This window comes from Chiloscyllium plagiosum, chromosome 37, assembly GCF_004010195.1.
Source record: "Chiloscyllium plagiosum isolate BGI_BamShark_2017 chromosome 37, ASM401019v2, whole genome shotgun sequence".
NCBI classification, from domain to species: domain Eukaryota; kingdom Metazoa; phylum Chordata; class Chondrichthyes; order Orectolobiformes; family Hemiscylliidae; genus Chiloscyllium; species Chiloscyllium plagiosum.
In genome coordinates this window covers 4,461,499-4,480,851 of record NC_057746.1, presented here as the reverse complement: position 1 = coordinate 4,480,851, position 19,353 = coordinate 4,461,499, and the positions used below count along the sequence as shown (strand labels likewise).

The 19,353-nt window shown below is 41.9% G+C and overlaps 1 protein-coding gene across 1 annotated transcript; it reads right to left on the bottom strand.

The window, feature by feature from the left end:
• Positions 1-16,459: 16,459 nt before the first annotated feature.
• Positions 16,460-19,019, bottom strand: LOC122541605 (zinc finger protein 271-like). The gene has a single exon (XM_043678474.1). It carries the CDS (start codon positions 18,914-18,916, stop codon positions 17,729-17,731), a length of 1,188 nt encoding a protein of 395 aa, XP_043534409.1. The 5' UTR covers positions 18,917-19,019; the 3' UTR covers positions 16,460-17,728.
• Positions 19,020-19,353: the final 334 nt, after the last annotated feature.

Genomic DNA, 19,353 nt, shown 5'->3' with positions numbered 1-19,353 from the left:
AGCCACAGGGTTGATCAGCAATTACTGGGTTTATTTCTGAAACTTAAACACTAATAATCTGATTTTTGGATTTAAAATTGTCCCCAGTACATTTACGGATGGTTTGAAGTAAGATCAGGGTCAACTGGGTTGTCTCACTGCCACTCAATAACTTCAGCCTAACGTTCCAAATGGCGAATCGCTTCATTTATAAAAATGGTTCACTAAGTAAAAATACCTGAAACGTATTTGAAAATGCAATGCGTAAAATTCAAAACTTAAATGTAATATTCTTCAGTGACAAAGTTGAAATTGCGAAGACTAATTTGGATTTTTCAAGGTTGTGAAGAGGACATTTTCTGGAATGTGATGCTAGCGCAATTGCTGGGAAGACCCTCTACATTTATCTTTGAAGAGATAGCATGACGTCATAAACTCTAATAATTTGGATGTTGAGTTAAAATTCTGTTGAACTTATTTAAAGATTATGTAAAATAAGACCAGGTTCAATTGTGTGATCTTAATGTCCCAATGATTCTTAATAATCTCAATTTAGCATGCTTTCATGCGTTAATAAGGGCTTCCCCGAGTAAATAAGTTCAAAGTTCAGTTGTATCTCAGTGCCATTTGAGCAGTCAGTTATTCCATTTGTCATCCTGGTGCATTTATTGCATGATCTGAAGGCTCCAGAACTTGGCGTTTGGCGCAATGTTCTCTGATCTGATACAAATCAACACCATGAAATATTAGATTCTGCATTCTCAGGTCTCTGCTTTTTCACTAAAAATTTTACCCAAAGAGTCTAAGAAAGATCAATGAGTACATAATTTCATTTGTTGGATTGTCAAAGGTTTGGGGTGGTGGACATTTTGGAGGAGGTTTCAGAATGACACATCGACTGAAAGGGTTGAATTAAGTAAAGGGTGACATTAGCTTGCTTTGTGTTTCTTTTTGTTCAGAAGTTTGAGGGCAATGTAATGGATATATCCAAATTTTGAAATATACCTGTTGGAAACACACAAAAACATATTCCAAACTGCATATTTATTTTTATTTGTGCATAGGATGTGGGCATCACTAGCTGGGCCAGCATTGACCATGCCCAGTTATCCCTGAGGTGGTGCTGATGCAATTCATTTTTTGGTCGGTCGGTGCACAACTTCATTTGAACACGAGTTCTTGTATCTCGACAGAACTAATCTGAAGCAATTGTAATATATTTATCTGTCAGAATAGTGAGTGGGTTGAATGGAACTTGTAGGCAACTGTTTCCCTCACATACTACAGCTCTTGTCCTTCTATATGATAGTGTTCACAGGTTTGGAAGATGCAGCATAACAGCCATTGTGAATTTCTGCTGAACATTGGTTGCATAAGGATCAAATATTTGTGAATGCGGGGTAATCAAGCGGATTTCTTTGTCATGGGTGATGCTGCCAAGCTTTTTGAGTGCAATTGGGATTGTGGGGACAATGTCTTAAGTATCAGAGCTCTGCAATTTAGCAGTGGAAACATGACAGAAGTTCTCACAGAGAAACAGCCCTACAGACAGACTATTTTGATTTCTTACTGGTATGAAATGAAGTGGGAATGTTGTACCACTATTAAAAAGGATGAAATTACGACACATCTGGATAGTAGTAACAGGATAGGTCAGAGTCAGCATGGATTTATGAAGGGGAAATCATGCTTGACTAATCTTCTGGAATTCTTTGAGGATGTAACTCTGAAGATGGACGAGGGAGATCCAATAGATGTAATGTACCTGGACTTTCAGAAAGCTTTTGATAAAGTCCCACATAGGAGGTTAGTGAGCAAAACTAGGGCACATGGTATTGGGGGCAAAGTACTAACTTGGATTGAAAATTGGTTGGCTGACAGGAAACAAAGAGTAGTGATAAACAGCTCCATTTCGGAATGGCAGGCAGTGACCAGTGGGATACCACAGGGATCAGTGCTGGGACGGCAGCTTTTTACAATATATATTAATGATATAGAAGATGGTATTAATAGTAACATTAGCAAATTTGCTGATGATACTAAGCTGGGTGGCAGGGTAAAATGTGAGGAGGATGTTAGGAGATTACAGGGTGACCTGGACAGGTTAAGTGAGTGGTCACATGCATGGCAGATGCAGTTTAATGTGGATAAATGTATGGTTATCCACTTTGGTGGCAAGAACAGGAAGGCAGATTACACCTAAATGGAATCAATTTAGGTAAAAGGGTAGTACGAAGAGATCTGGGTGTTCTTGTACACCAGTCAATGAAGGTAAGCGTGCCAGTACAGCAGGTAGTGAAGAAGGCTAATAGCATGCTGGCCTTCCTGACAAGAGGGATTGAGTATAGAAGCAAAGAGGTTCTTCTGCAGCTGTACAGGGCCCTGGTGAGACCACACCTGGAGTACTGTGTGCAGTTCTGGTCTCCAAATTTGTGAAAAGACATTCTGGCTATTGAGGGAGTGCAGCGTAGGTTCACGAGGTCAATTCCTGGAATGGCAGGACTACCTTACGCTGAAAGACTGGAGCAACTGGGCTTGAGTTTAGAAAACTGAGAGGGGATCTGATTGAGACATATAAGATTATTAAAGGATTGGACACTCTGGAGGCAGGAAAAAACATGTTTCCACTGATGGGTGAGTCCCGAACCAGAGGACAGAGGACAGCTTAAAAATACGCGGTAGACCATTTAGGACAGAGATGAGGAGAAACTTCTTCACCCAGGGAGTGGTGGCTGTGTGGAATGCTCTGCCCCAGCGGGCAGTGGAGGCCCAGTCTCTGGATTCCTTTAAGAAAGAGTTGGATATAGCTCTCAAGGATAGTGGAATCAAGGGTTATGGAGATAAGGCAGGAACAGGATGCTGATTAAGGATGTTCAGCCATGATCATATTGAATGGTGGTGCAGTTCAAAGGGCAGAATGGCCTACTCCTGCACCTATTGTCTATTATCTATTGTCTATTGATTGTGTGAAAAGTTAGAGAATCTACAGAGTAGCAACAGAGGAGCCTCAAACTTTACAACAGTCCAATATATTTGATGCTCTTTCAGATTACCTGGACAACATTGAGGACAACAGAAAGATCAATATCACTGACAAATGCATTCTGGTAGAGGAAATTGTTCCAGTAGGGGAAGAAAAAAAGAATGAAGCAGTTGGAGTGGACAGTATACAGAGGGGGCTTGACACCATTCTCTGCAGCATAATGTGTCCAGATCGCTGCTGCACTGTGTCAGGGTTCAGGACATCTGATCTGATCTGTAAAGGAACTTAGAATGGAAGAGAAAGAGAGCAGTCATCATAGTCCATGTAGGTACTAAAAACATTGTGAAGTGAAGAAAAGCGTGTCTCCACGGTCAGGAAGAGTAGTTCAGTCAAATTAAGAATCATAACTTAAACCTAATAATATCTCAATTATTACCTGAGCCACGAGAGAAGTGTTGGACAAAAAGAACTAGAAAAGCGAATATGTGCCATAAAGACTCATCTGGGTAAATGGCCCTGCCTTGAGGTAACTGCTTCAGGATTGGGGAAGGTTCACAGTTTAATGTATTTCAAACAATTATTTCTAACTTATTGCAGCTTGTCATTCACTCATAGAAATAACGGGCTAATAACTTCCTCTCAGTTCCAAGGGTTTACACCATCTATTTTGCATGTGTTCAGAAGGCGAGCAGGTCGAAGGATTTTAATTTTTAAACAATTTCAATAATGCCATGCATGATTAAGGTGTGTATTTCGATTTATTTATATCACACTGATTAACTTTATATTAAAGCGCACAAGAGGAATGTTGAAATCCCACCTTCAGATCCAGAACGAAATTAGAGACCATGCCAAAATGCTGCAGATGCACGAGCTTGTTGCAATCTGGTGAGTGGTGCATATTTTCTGTTTCTTAACATACTGTAACTAAAGTGATAACTGTTGTGATCCTGTGCTAGGGGAAATGTGGTCTCGCCAGATGTATGACCAGTTAATTGGTAGCAATGACATCGTAGATCTAATAGTTCTTACTACTAACGTGTTATTTTCGTGGATTCAAGATTATTACTTCCCAAAGACACTTCTTTACCAATCCAATGTGTGTCCTTTTAACCACTTCCTGGTACATGTAGATACTAACATTTCTGTCTGCTTAAAGGTTGCTTTCACTTTTGATTGTTTTATTACTATCAGCTGCCAGAAGCCAAGGACAAAATACTGCACTGAAAAAAAATACATCTGTAGTTATAGGAGCTATTCTCTACCAGAATGCAATCTGCCCAAAAAGTATTCCCTTCTGCTTTGCATTTGACCGAAATGTTTTAACTGACAACATAACATGGGCTACAAATTTAAGTTGGAATATTTCGCTGAAGCTGCATGGGGAACATTTAGCTAATTAACCGCTCCTTAACTCCACTGCTCCCAATATTCCTTATCTTGTTACTCAATACTCTGACTGGGGGATGTATTTTAAAAGTCAGCAGAATCTGCAGGAGACTGAGAGGGAGCATGACTGACATAGATCAGAGTGATCCAGAGATTGAGAAGTGAAGGAAATCCATCATTTTACTCTTCACTGTGTCTGGAAACTTTATACTGTTATGGATAATGTGTCTGACTTTTTTTTCTTATTAATGTGAATTTCAAACTAATATTTTGCAACAAATTACAGTGACCCAACATACTTAACAGACTCCACCAGTTTTATGCTCCTGCTCTTGAACACCTGCACAAACATGTGTATATATTCAGTGACCCAATCCAAATTCAGATAAGTGCTCCAGACTGGGATGCAATATCCAAAACAAATATTTATAGGAAAGAATCCCTACAGTGTGAAAACAGGCCCTTTGGCCCAACAAGTCCACACCAACCCTCCAAAGAGCTACCCACCCCAGCCCATTCCCCTGCCCTATAGCTTTATATTTTACCCTTGACTAATGCCCTAACCTGTACATCTTTGGATTGTGGGAGCACCCAGAGGAAACCCATGCAGACATAGGGAGAAGTTGCAAGCGCCACACAGATAGTTACCCGAGGCTGGCATCAAACGCGGGCTCCTCAAACTGTGAGGCAGCAGTGCTAACCACGGAGCCATCATGCTGCCCCAAGTTTATATTCCTAAAACAGAACAAATGAAGGAGATATTCCCAACATTAAAATTATCTTGATTCCTATATTGATCTGCCTATCCAGTCTGATTTCCATGTCAGCCCATCTCTTGCTGCAATATTGACTATATCTCACAAGGACTGTGTTGTCGTATGGACCTGTCAGTGTCATGGTAAAGAGGTAACTTCAAGCGGATAGTAAACTTGTTACAGTTCTGAATCTTCTAATGAGCAAAAGGTTTGATAAGCTAGTAAATGATTTGATGCAGAACTTGCACTTGAATAGTTTCTCCCTTGTCTGAATGTGTGTGTGTGTATGTGTGTACGTGCGCGCGTGCGTGGAGATTTCTGTTCTGTAAGAACGATTTTTCACACACCTCACACATGAAAGATATCTCCATGGTGTGAGTGCAAAAGTATGTTTGATGATTGCAAGATTGATTTGTCATTCACCTCGCATGTGAATTGCTTAATTCTTGAGTGAATGGGCCAGTCACTCATCAGGCCTGATAACTGTGCAATGTATTTCTTACATGTCTCACATTTGAATGGCATACACCAGTATGAATACATCGATGATTCATGACAGGGATATAATACCTCACTCACACACCTCACACTTGAATCATTTCTCTTTGATGAAGCTGTCCTTACATTAACATTTGAACAGTAGGTGCATCTTGTGTCAAGACATCATGTGAGGCTCAGAAGACCTCCTCACATTTTCATACTTGAAAAGACTGTCATTTGTAGGACTGAATCAGTGGTTAATAACTCTCAATGAATGTTTGAAGCTATCACCGCACTTGGAGCCACTCACATTCCTTCCCAACCATATCCTGACTGATCACCCACAGAAAATCACTGGAAAAGTTGTTTCTCGTGAAAAGCTAATACGACCGACCAGTCTCAGATTTGATCAGACATCATAGCTGTCCAACGATAAGTTCTTTGGAAGCAGAATTAGGCCATTCAGTCCATTGAGTCAGTTCCACCATTTGACTATGCTCCTCACCCCATTTCCTGCCTTCACTACATATCCTTTCAAACCATGATGAATTAAAGATCTGTCTAACACCTCCTTAAATTTATTCACTGTCCCAGCAGCCACTGCACTTTGGAGTAACAAATTTCACAGATTCACAGTCCATTGGGAGAATTTTTTTCTCTTCAATTCGGTTTTAAATTTGCTACGCCTTATCCTAAGACTATGGCCTCTCATCCTAGAATGCCCTACAAGAGGAAGCATCCACTCCACATCTATTTTATCCACATTTTTTATCATTTCAATACCTGAATTTGATCTCCCCTCAGTGTTCTTCACCAGACTGATTCCAGACGATGGTTTCATTGCCCGACCTTCTCTGTGTTGAGATGCGATGGGACTGTATGTCTTCCCACAGTTGTGCAGTTGGGCGTTGCTCAGGATCCATCTGCAGCATCTGTCCTCTCTGTATTCTCTATTATGGTGCAATCGTTCTGTAAAACAAGAAAGGGAAACATTATTTACTACAACTTCCTCTCCTTTACTGATGGGGCTAAATCCTCAGATATGGACTGTTCCACAGATTGTTTGTCACTTCACTACTGCACATCTCTCTTTCCAGCAGGGTCATTGGATAGTGATCAGGAGCAGACAATTATGAAATTTCTCTCCTTTGTGTTAATATAAGTGAAGAGAACACATGGCCCAGAGGGAGTTAAAACCGAAGAAAATATTGCTTCAGTGCCGCTGAATGAAGGCTTCTGATTGATCCAGTGAAATTAGATACACTGCATTCACTCACACTGCACAACCCAAATTTGACAATCAGCCACAACACGAGGCAAATCTATCAAATCAAAACTCAGGTTTTGTGGGAAAGGCTGAGGCCTCCAGGTAAAATTTACAAAACAGTCATTTAAATACATTTCAAACCTTATGTCTCCAGGTATGGCAGCTGATTTGCTGTGGAACTGGATGAACAATCCAGAAATTTCAAATCCAATCACAAAAAGTTCCATACAAAAAGATTACTGATAGAAACAGGTCATTTGCCCAGTTGGCATTTATGTTTCACATGACCCTCCTCTCACATTTCTTCATCTCACACTATCAGCAGATCTTTCTCCTTCACGTGTTTATCCAGTTTCACTAAAAGAGTTCTTTGCTCTTCACCTGAACCGTTCCATGTTGGAAAGGTGAATTTAATCAATTTTGGAATTTGTAGAATATAATCAAATAAAAACATGAAATCTTCAGCTTATCCTTATAACCTAAATACAGTCACTTAGGAAAGAAAACCTACTAGACATGCCTCGTCTCCTCAATATTTAACTCCAGGGCCACATCACGTGGTTGACCTGGAATTGCCCTTTGAGGTGGCTGAGCAAACAATGGTGAACTACGAGGTCCAGTATCAACAAATCTCTGTTAGCACTGCCCCTACAAAAAATTAGCTCCCCCTCAGTACGATCCCTCCAAGGAGTTCTCATTCTGTATTGCCTCTCCAAGTAGCAGCTCTCCCTTGGCACTGCTCCTTCATGAGGCAGCTCTCCCTCATGACTGCCTCTCCAAAATCCAGGTCTGCATCAGAACTGCATTCCAAGGAGTTTGGCAACACCTCAGTTTTAAAATTCTAATTAAGTTTTCACTCCTCCCTTGATTTCCTCAAGCCTTACAAACCTGCATAATCACCACATTCTTCAACTTACGGCCTCTTGAGAATTCCAATTTTAATTGCTTCACCATTTGTTGCTGTTGAAATTAGGGGCCACCTGAAACTTGTATTAACTCAGATTTCCATATTTGGCATTTCCTGTGCCACCTAAACCTCATTTAACTGTGTCACATTTGTGACTAGCATTTCACAAAAACAAACGTTTATGAAAACAGAAGACAGGTCATAAGAATCATCAATGTCATGACTCGTTCACCACCCTATTTCATGATCAATGCAGTGCATTGAGAATAAGACAATTTTGTTCTGAGAAGGAATGAAATCCAACCTTTAAGGAGATGACGGCTATCTGGTGATGAGCAGCCGTCCTATACCATTGGGCCAAGAGAGGTTAGACAGGTGATTGACATAGCACTGAAGATCGGACCCTAAAACAACATATATTTACTGGGACAGCAGGTTGGAATGGGAAAACAGATCCAGGGACCGTGCCACATCATCTCATTGTGGAAAGACTAGGAATTACCCCACGTCAACCTGAGGTAAGAACAAAAACTGTTACTCTGAGATTACAAAAGACTACCAAAGGTCAACATAAAATGGCTGAAGACCACTGGGAGTGCTCCGCTTCTACTGCTCCAATCTACAGAACAGTTCTGCAATGGGAAAAGGAGTCTCATCTGTTGCAACTAGTATACTTGCTTTCTATGTCTCAAACTTGCTTTGTCTTATGCCTATATCATAGCTCAGGTACCAGATCTAAACTGCTGCTTTTCAATAAACGATGACAAAAATAGTAAATATGACCAAACACTAAGCTCCAGAGGTAGATTTTAAGGAGTGTCTTGCAGGATGACAGAGAAGTATAGGAAAGGATACCCAGAGCTGAAGATCAGGTCAGGCGAACTCATGGCCAGCAATGGTGCAAAGATTAAAGTCACAAATCTGCAGATCAAAACTTGAGGGAAATGGGAAGGAGGGGGAGGAATACCACAGAGGGCCATGGCTATCAATAACATTTGTTCAGAGGTCACAGTCACATTTCTTAATTAGGTACTACGCCAGATGTGAGCATTACAAAACTAAGGGTGGGGGGAGGGGTAACAGCAGAAGAATCTCTCAGGTAGGATGTTAAGCTAAAGCCCTACCTGCATTATTGTGGATGGAAAAGATCCCCTAGCTGTAGTTTGAAAAACAACAGGGGGTTATCACTAGTATCCTTGTGAACATTAATCGTTCAATCAAAGACATAATTCTCTAGTCATGATCACATTGCTGTTTCAGAGAGCTTGCTGTGCACACACTGGCCACTGTATTTCTCAAAATAGTGACGACACTTGAGAGAACTTAACTGGCTGCAAAATGCATTGGAACACCAAAGGTGGTGGGAGATCTCAGAGGAATTTGTAAAGACAGGCAACATTCAAATTCAATACACAGCGAGAACTGATCAGTCAGAGTCCGCTGATATAACAACCAATTCCCAACACACAAACAGAACGCAACAAGAAATCAGTATGATTCGCCAGAGCCTCTGCAGATCCGGGATAATTACACCTAACCTTCTCACATTCAGGAATGAGTCACCTGTAAAAGTCAGGCTGGAAACCAGACAGAATTGCTTCCAATGAACACACTCAATATCCAACACACAGCTCCAGTCAAACAGTTCAACACAAAGCACCGAGTAAACAGCTCTCTCAGCTGGATCTTCTCTTACAGCATAAGGGAGATTTCCACCCCTGACTGCCCACAGAATAGTCAGACTGCCTGAAGATTGGTGTGGATATTTGGGGATACAATTTGTGTAAAAGCTGCTCCTTCACTCACCATCTCCTCCTTTGGTTTTCAGTTCCTATTGTCATACTATGACTTTAAGAGGTCAATCAGAGCAGGACTTATACACTTAATGGCAAGGTCCTGAAGAATGTTGCTGAACAGAGACCTTGGAGTGCAGGTTCAAAGTGCCTTGAAACTGGAGTTGCTATGATAGTGAAGAAGGTGGTTTGTTATGCTTTCCTTTTTATTCAGAGCATTGAATATAGGAATTAGGAGATCCTGTTGCAGCTGTACAGGATATTGGTTAGCCACTTTTAGAATATCGTGTGCAATTCTGGTCTCCTTCTATTGGAAGGATGTTGTGAAACTAGAAAGGGCTTAGAGAAAATTTACAAGAATGTGGCCAGGGTTAGAGGGTTTCAGCTATAGGGAGAGGCAGAATAGGCAGTGGCTGTTTTCCCTGGAGTGTTGGAGGCTGAGGGGTAACGTTCTTGAGATTTATAAAATCATGAGGGGCATGGAGAGAGTAAATAGACTAGATCTTTTTTCTTGGGTTGGGGAGTCCTGAACTAGAGGGTATAGGTTGCAAGTGAGAAGGAAAAATTTAAAAGGGACCTAAGATGTAACTTTTTCATAGGAAGAAGGTGCATGTATGGAATGAAGTACCAGAGGAAGTGGTGGAGGCTGGTACAACTACAACGTTTCAAAGTTATGGATAAATATATAAATAGGAAGGGATCAGAGAGATATGGGCCAAATACTGGGCAAATGGGACAAGGTTAAGTTGGGATATCCGGTCGGTATGGACGAGTTGGATTGAAGGGTCTGTTTGCATGGTAAACATGACTATAACTTTCAGAGGTCTATTTTGTAGATTGACAAATCAAATTGTATTGAGAATGCAATTCCTTACATTTACTATGAAAATAAGAAAAAGTTGGGTCTAGGCTACCTTGTTAACCTATTTTGAAGGGGTTTGGTCCGGCCCATAATACTATAGAAATTGAATCAGCTTTGGAAGAGGAAGAGGAGACAATGGGCAGAGTGGGTGGGCTCTCTGATTGACGTCTCTCACAGTCAATCCAAACATTTCTGGAGCAACATGGGTTTCCCGAAACTTGGGAAAGTGGCCGGGGAAATGCAGGTGACTTTGAGCAGCAGATCAGGTGGGGATTTAAACTTGTCATTGTCCCATCTGAATAAAACCTCAGATTATTGCAGCTGCTGTCTCAATTCTTCTCGTAAGTGTTTGACAGAGATATCTAGCATCACAATAGCATTCTTTAACTTCAGAGGTTTTCAAACTGACAACATCAGTGTGTGATGTGTATCCTCAGATGTGTTTGACCACCAACTTGATTTGATTTGTTTGATTATTTATTGAGATACAGTGGAAAGTATTATTTTCCATGCTACTCGGGCAGATTATCCCATTATGGCAGGGTTATAGAAGAAAAGGCAGAATATAATGCTACAGGTACAAAGATGCAAAGAGTGATCAACTTTAATCAGCTAGGTCTGTTCAAAAGTCTGATAACTGCAGTGAAGTAGCTGTTCTTAAATCTGTTGGTACTTTTTCAAACTTTTTTGTTTTCTGCTCGGTGGAAAGGGTAAAAGAGAATATTACCAGATAATATTAATTGCTTTCCCAAGACAGGAGGGAGAATAGATGGAATCAATGTAAGGAATGTTGTTTTGCACGATAGACTGGGCTGTGTTCACAATTCTGTAATTTCTTGTAGCCTTGGGCACAGTAGTTGCCATATCAAACCATGAAGAACACAGCAAGCCAGGCAGCATCAGGGTGTGAAGAAGTCAACATTTCTGGTATAACCCTTCTTAAGGACTGAAGAAGGATTATACCGAACATGCTAACTTCTCCACCTCCTTATGGCCTGGCTTGCTCTGTTCTTCCAGCGTCCTGCTGGTCTACCTTGGATTCCAGCATCATCAGTTTGTTTTTGCCTCTATCTGTATCAAGCTATGATGCATGCAGACAGGATGCTTTCTAGGTGCATCCACAAAAAGTTAAACTGTTAATTGTGGACATGCTGAATTTCCTTATCCCTTTCATAAGAAATAAAGGCATTGTTGTGCTTTTTAACTGTAGAGTCAATATGGGTAGCAATCCTTACTCCTAGGAATTGACGCTCGGAAACACCTACACCTCTGCACCATTGATACAGACAGGCACATCCTTTACTGTTTCTTTCATTTTGCTAACATTAAGTGAGAGTTTTTTGACTTTATACAATGCCTTGAAGCTCCATAACTCTTGCCTGTACTCTGTGTCATTACTGTTTGAGATCCGACACATTACGGTGATATAATCAGCAAACTTGGAAATGGAGTTAGACTGGAATTTAGCCACATAGTCTTCAGTGAATAAGGAGCATAACAAGGAGCTGAGTATGCAATATTGCTGGGGAACAACTGCTGAGGATTTTCGTGGAGGTGGTGTTTGTTTGTGCTTACTGATTGTGGTTTTTGGGTCAGAAAGTCGAGGAACCAGTTGTACGGGGAGGTGCAGAGTCCAGAGTGTCAGACTTTGGAAGAGGGTTTGGTTGGAATTATGGCATTGAACGTAGAGTTATAGTCAATTTGTAGAAGTCTGATATAGCTATCCTTGGTATTCAGATGTTCCAGGGATGAATGTAGAGCCAGAGAGATGGTGTCTGCTGTGCACCTGTTGTGACAGTAGGCAAATTGTCAAGCCAATTTGGGAGGCTAGACTTGATGAGTTCCAGCACTAACTTCTTGAAACACTTCATAATTATGGATGTCAGAGCACCAGGCAGTAATCATTAAGTCACACTGCTTAAATTTTTCTAAGTCCAAGGCAGTGATTATATGCAGTGGTGGAATCAGCACATGGATAGGAGGGAGGAACATACAAGAATAATATTTTCACACCATAGTGTCCATTCTGCCAGCAGAAAATAAATATCAAATGTGATAACATCGATGGTGGCTGATGATCGGAGAATGAGCTTGAGAGGGAAAAGAGCTGTGGTCCCACTTCCCAACATCAAGTAGGGAAGGCTGACGCTCCCCGATTCCATACAGCTGCCCCTAACCACGCAGACTTAGGGCCCACATACAACATGAGTAATAAAGTTCAGAGCAGGGTTTTGAAAGATTTGGATGAATTGAGCAGAGTCTCCATGGAGTTTTTAAACAAGTTCAGTGAAGGCACAGTTCTCTGGTCTTGGGGCTCTAATTTACTCATATTTGAGGAGATGGCATCACTCTCCCTCCATCAAACATAGGAAGGCATTTCCAGAGAAAATCTCTCAAAAGTTTCCCACCAAATGTGAGTTTTTGCTGCAATGTCCTAGATATTACTGGAGTTATTGGGTTGTCACAAAATCTTGGGACAGACCTAATAAATGTTGACATGTATTCTTTTATTGGAGATAGTAATGTCTGAATTTAAAATATTTTAGTGCTAATTATCGGAACATTTTTGGATTATTTTGTGGGAAACCCGGTGTCATGGTCACTGTGATCTGAAAGTTGTTGGCACAACTTTAAAAAGAGACATGGTCAGTGTCCAATGTCTCTTGTCCTACCAGATAACTAACACCCATATGTTATTGGTTCATTAAAAACCATCAATCTGTTGATGAGATTTTATGGTCAATCTGTCCTTTTGATTCTTTCAGTAATTTTAACAACAAGGTGAGGGTTTCGAGCTGCAGCCTCAGAACATGGCAGGAAAGAGTGCTACACAATATTGGATTTTACATCTCAGTCTTGTGGAAGGTACACACACTTGAACACAGTTCATGAAGAATTATTAGTTTGAATTATTCAGATTCTGCTATTATCAACATTGGTAATTACATTGTACTATGTTTTCAAGTCAATTTCTCAGAATCTAGTAACATGCTCAGCTTTGGCATTAAATGGTAAGTCTGAATTCTGAAAGGATTAATAAAAGGGTAAACATTACCCATCTTTGATTTGCTTTTACTGTCTTGAAAACCTGGTAAAGAGCCATTTTCTCTCCTTAGGTTACCCTTTGACACCAATACATCATCACGAACGATTTCTACAATTGTCCCCAATTTAACACCCATCCAGCACACATCTTAAAACTAAATCATGTGGACGATAACATTCCCCATCATCTGTTTTCCCCTGATTCTTTCACAAACACTTTTTCTTTCGCTTTGCAATGATTTTTTTCTCCGAGTAGATTTCCTGAACTGATTATACTTTGATCGTCATTGATTGCTTTTGACCCTTCATTGTTCTGCTGCATGCAGACAACATGTGCAAACTGACATCACATGGGCATGTGTCTGGAATCCCCAATTATCCAATCAAAGCGTACCGACCATATACCAATAGGAAACTGAAAGGTGAAGCGACCAGAGCAGTGAAAAGATATCCAATATCAAAGTCAGTTTGATAATGGAATGTGGGCAATATTTATTACAAAACCAGGAGAACACTGTCAGTCGCACTCCATATGCTTTCTTTTGTGCAGGAATCAAGTTTGAATAATTCAGACCTTTATTGTAATAGCCCTCACACGATATTATAAACCTATCGGATGCGTAACAGTCTTGCTTTCGATGCACCTTGGTCAGTATTTCTTAATAGATTGATGGGAGCACCACCATCTCAAAGTTCCCCATCAAGCCTTCACCACTCTGACTTGGAAAAATATCACTGTACCTTCATGATCACTGGGTCAAAGTCCTGGAATTACCTCCTTCGTGGTATTATGAGTCATCTGCAGCAGTTCAAGAAGACAGCGCTCCACCATTTTTCAAGGCCAACTAGGAATGGAGGCAATACATTCTATCCAGCCAGCAATGCCAACATCCCACAAATGATTCTTTTCTTAAAGACTCTGCAACTTGGAGATGGGACAGGCATTAGGGTTACAGAGAGGTTGAGGAGCCATGACTGGTGTAACGAGGGGAATTGGGTGGGGGGGGGCACGATGGGGAACACTACTGGACGATAAGGCCAGGAGCAAATGGGCCTGGGAGCAGTGGCCCAGAAAATGAGATCACCAACCCGGAGGGAGGGAAGTTTTGGAGCCATAAGCATTGTGACTTTGGTGAGAAAGGGTCTTGGAACTGAGGCTAGGAGTCTGTGTGCACGGGAGCAATGGTGTGGCAAACATGGAGTGTAATTTTGGAAAATGAACTCTGCGCCCATAAAACAAAAAATAAAGAATCTTACAATGCAGCACAAAAATAACACGCTCAGCACTGAAAATCACACAGACAACAGTGAAGAGAAGAAGTGCAGGAATCCATACAGACACCTGGGACAAGAATCAGTAGCTGGATAGTGGTGCAGGTTGATAGAGGTTGGTGAGCTTGTGAAGGAGCTATAGAGTCATAGAGATGTACAGCATGGAAACAGACCCTTTGGTCCAACCTGTCCATGCCAGCCAGATATCCCAACCCAATCTAGTCCCACTTGCCAGCACCTGGCCCATATCCCTCCAAACCCTTCCTATTCATATACCCATCCAACTGCCTCTTAAATGTTGCAATTGTACCAGCCTCCACCATTTCCTCTGGCAGCTCATTCCATACACTTACCGCTCTCTGCGTGAAAAGTTTGCCCCTTAGGTCTCTTTTATATCTTTCCCCTCTCACCCTAAATCTATGCCCTCTCGTTCTGGATTCCTCAACCGTAGGGAAAAGACTTTGCCTATTTACCCGATCCATGCCCCTCATAATTTTACAAACCTCTATAAGCTCACCCCTTAGCCTCCGATGCTCCAGGGAAAACAGCCCCAGCCTGTTCAGCCTCTCCCTATAGCTCAAAACCTCCAACCCTAGCAACATCCTTGTAAATCTTTTCTGAACCCTTTCAAGTTTCACAACATCTTTCCGATAGGAAGGAAACCAGAATTGCATACAATATTCCAACAGTGGCCTAACCACTGTTCTGTACAGCCACAACATGACCTCCCAACTCCTGTACTCAATACTCTGACCAATAAAAAAAAGCATACCAAACGCCTTCTTCACTATTCTATCTACCTGCGACTCCCCTTTCAAGGAGCTATGAACCTGCACTCAAAGGTCTCTTTGTTCAGCAACACTCCCCACGACCTTATGATTAAGTGTATAGGTCCTGCTAAGATTTGCTTTCCCAAAATGCAGCACCTCGCATTTATCTGAATTAAACTCCATCTGCCACTTCTCAGCTTATTGGCCCATCTGGTCAAGATCCTGTTGTAATCTGAGATAACCCTCTTCGCTGTCCACTACAGTTAGTGTGATTAGTTCAGCTGGATAAGGACAGACTACAGGTTGGAAACTCATTAACTTTGCGTAGTTGGGTGATCAGGGCTGGACAGGTTTAGTCTGTTGGGGTGGTGGTGTCATCAGGGCAGGTTTTAGCAATATGAAGAGTTTCAGTAGTGGCGTGGTTAGGAGGTCAGTGTGAGTGATCGGGGATTACTTAAATGAGCAGTTGGACAAGGTTCCTTCCTACCAAAAATTTCCTGGATAATTGGAATGGTCTGAAATCTGAATTGGAGACCTTTTCGGAGTGTCTTGGGAACAGGGGAATTCCTACTGGATGTTCAAACGTACTAGATAAATCACATGAATCTCTATGCGCGAAGCTAATACCTTACTTCTGAACATCAATAGCCCGGAGACCAGAAGATGTCTCAATATCTCTGCAGGTTTGATCATTCAAGAGCACATGGTGCTCTTGTTTCTTGTGGTACATTTGGAAGATTTGACACTTCTTATCAGTATCAATTCCGTTGCTTGTACTTCACTTCCAGGTATAATCTCTGCAAGCAAAGTAACATCCAGTACAAATGCTTCGGAGCAGATTTAAGTGGTTTGAGAAACATTCTTTGAAAAGGCCTGCGATCAGACTCCACCATCTTTTTTTTAAGATTGAATGATTTATTTATCGTCATGTGTACCAAAGTACAGTGAAAGGTTTGGTTTACGAGCAGTACAGGCAGATCATAGTAAGCAAAGATGTGCAGAACAAAAGATTTAGACAGAAGCAGACAGGTAAAATTACATAGGGTGTACAAGAGAGATCAACGTTAGTAAGATCAGAATGATCTAAGACTAGAGAGTCCATTGAATAGTCTAATAATGGCTGGGAAGTATCCGTCTCTGAACCTACTGGTGCAAGTGTTCAGCCATCTGTATATTCTGCGTGATGGAAGAGGCTGTAGGAGATCATTACCAGGTGCGAAAGGTCTGTGATGATGTTGGCAGCCTTTCCACGGCAGTGTAAATGGAGTCACTGGGTGGAAGAGTGGCTCCCATGAAGGCCTGGGCTGTGCACACCATCCTGTATAGTTTCCTGTGATCCTGGGCAGAGTAGGTGCCATACCAAACCATTATACACTCAGACAGTATACTTTCATCTCTGCATCTATCGAGTTTGGTGAGAGTCCTTATGGACATACCAAATTTCCTGAGCCACCTCAGGAAGAAGAGGCATTGTTGTGCCTTCTTGACCATTGCAACAAAATAGGAAAGCCAGGACAGGTTGTCAGCTATCACCACTCCTAGGAACTTGTAGCTCTCCCCTTCAATCTCAGTTCCATTGATGGAGATGGGGGTGTTATCTCGTCCTTTCTTACTGAAGTCAATTATTAGTTTTTTCCCTCTTTCCCAAACAGGAACACATTGAAATGTTCATAAGCAAGACAATACCGAGACTCTTTTTCTCAACCTGTACACAGTGTTGTTCAATTTGAGTAAACACTCTGGATACAAACACAACGGGTTGTCCTCACTGCCTGGGGGTTACTCCAAGTCCTGTTTCACTGACATCACACTGCAGGGTGACTCCATTGTTACATCATAATCCCTCAGCACCGGTGATGTCATCACTAGTAGTTTGATGGGAGTGAAAGTTGCTTCTTGTTCTGTGTCCCAGTCCCACTGAACATCCTACACAGTGAGACCGTGTACAGATTCACACACTGAGGACAGACCAGCAAAGCTTTGGTCGGTCATTTCACTGTGGGTTCGCTGATGTTCCACTGGGTGCATAATCTGTGTGAAGGCTTCGTGACAGATGTTATAGCAATCGGATTTGTCGCGAACGTGAATGTGCTTGATGGATAATTACACTGACTGTGTGAAAGCCTTGTCACAAACACTGCAACTGAAGAGTTTCTCCCCTGTGTGAATCCCATGGTGAATCCAATGAATGGTTAAAGATACCAAAAGCATTCCATGATAAACGTTTCAATCCCCTGTGTGGATCCTCCGATGGAACAGGAGGTTCCATGACCTCGTGAATGATTTGTTGCACACATCACATTTGAATGGTTTCTCCCCTGTATGACTGCGTTGGTGTATATGGAAGCTTGATGACAAAGAAAATGATTTGTCACACACTTCACATGTGAATGGCTTCTCCCCTGTATGGATCCTTTGGTGAAGCAAGAGCCTTGTTGAGTCGGAGAATGATCTGTCACACAACTTACACTTGAAATGTTTCTCCCTTGTGTGGGTACTTCGGTGTGCGTGGAGATTTCCTGACTGCGAGAATGATTTGCTACACATTTCACATCTGTATGGTTTCTCTCCTGTGTGAATGAGTTGGTGTACACGGAAGCTTGATGACATCGAGAATGCCTTGTCACATACCTTGCATCTGATTGGTTTCTCTCCTGTGTGAATACGATGGTGTTCGTTGAGGCTTGATGACATCGAGAATGATTTATTACACACCTCACATGTGAATGGTTTCTCCCCTGTGTGGACTCTCTGGTGAAGCAGAAGCCTTGTTGAGCCAGAGAATGATCTGTCACAAATGCTACATTTGAACAGTTTCTCCCCTGTGTGGGTGCGTCGGTATGCACGGAGATTTCCTGACTGCGAAAATGATTTGTTACACACTTCACATCTGGATGGTTTCTCCCCTGTGTGAATGCGTTGATGTCTGCAGAGATCTGATGATGACAAGAATGACTTCTCACACAGTTTGCACATAAACGGTCTCTCTCCTGTATGAATGCGTTGGTGTATACGAAGATCTGATGACAATGAGAATGATTCGTTGCACACTTCACACATAAATGGTTTCTCCCCTGTGTGAATGTGTTGGTGTCTGTGGAAGGTCGACAAGTCGGAGAAAGATTTGAAACACACCTCACACCGGAATGGTTTCTCCCCTGTGTGAACACGTTGGTGCACGAGGAGTGTTGATGACTGTGAGAATGACTTGCCACACACCTCACACTTGAATGGTTTCTCCCCTGTGTGAATGGGCCAGTGATTCACAAGGCCCGATAACCGGGCAAACCTCTGATCACATTCTTCACATTTGAACGGCTTCTCTCTTGTGTGAATGCGTCGGTGAGTCACAAGCATTGATGACTGCTCAAAAGTTTGATCACGCTCCTCACAATTGAATGGTTTCTTTTCCATGTAGCTTTCCTTGTGTTACAGTTACTCTGCAGTTGTACCTTGTGTTTAAGAAATTCTGAGTCTATGGAGCCCTTCTCACACACCTCACCTTTGATCAGCCTCACCTTCAGATAGGAGTCAGTACCTCATGCAACTTAGTTGACTTGGCATCCACTCACATTTCTTCCCAGCCTCCAGTCGGCCCACAGATGAATGTTCAGAGAAGTTGGTTCTCCTGGAAGGCTCCACCTCACCGATCAGTTTCAGATCTGATAATATGTCAAAGCTCCCGTGACCACTCTGATTTCCAGAAGATGGTTGCACTGCTCACCCTTCTCTGTCTTGAGCAATGCTGCAAAGAGACGGTAATAAAGTAATTAACTAAGCAGAGATGGCTGGGCAGGTGATGTGCTGTAGCTGTATGATGTGGGAGATGGCTGTTCCCATTGTGAATGGCA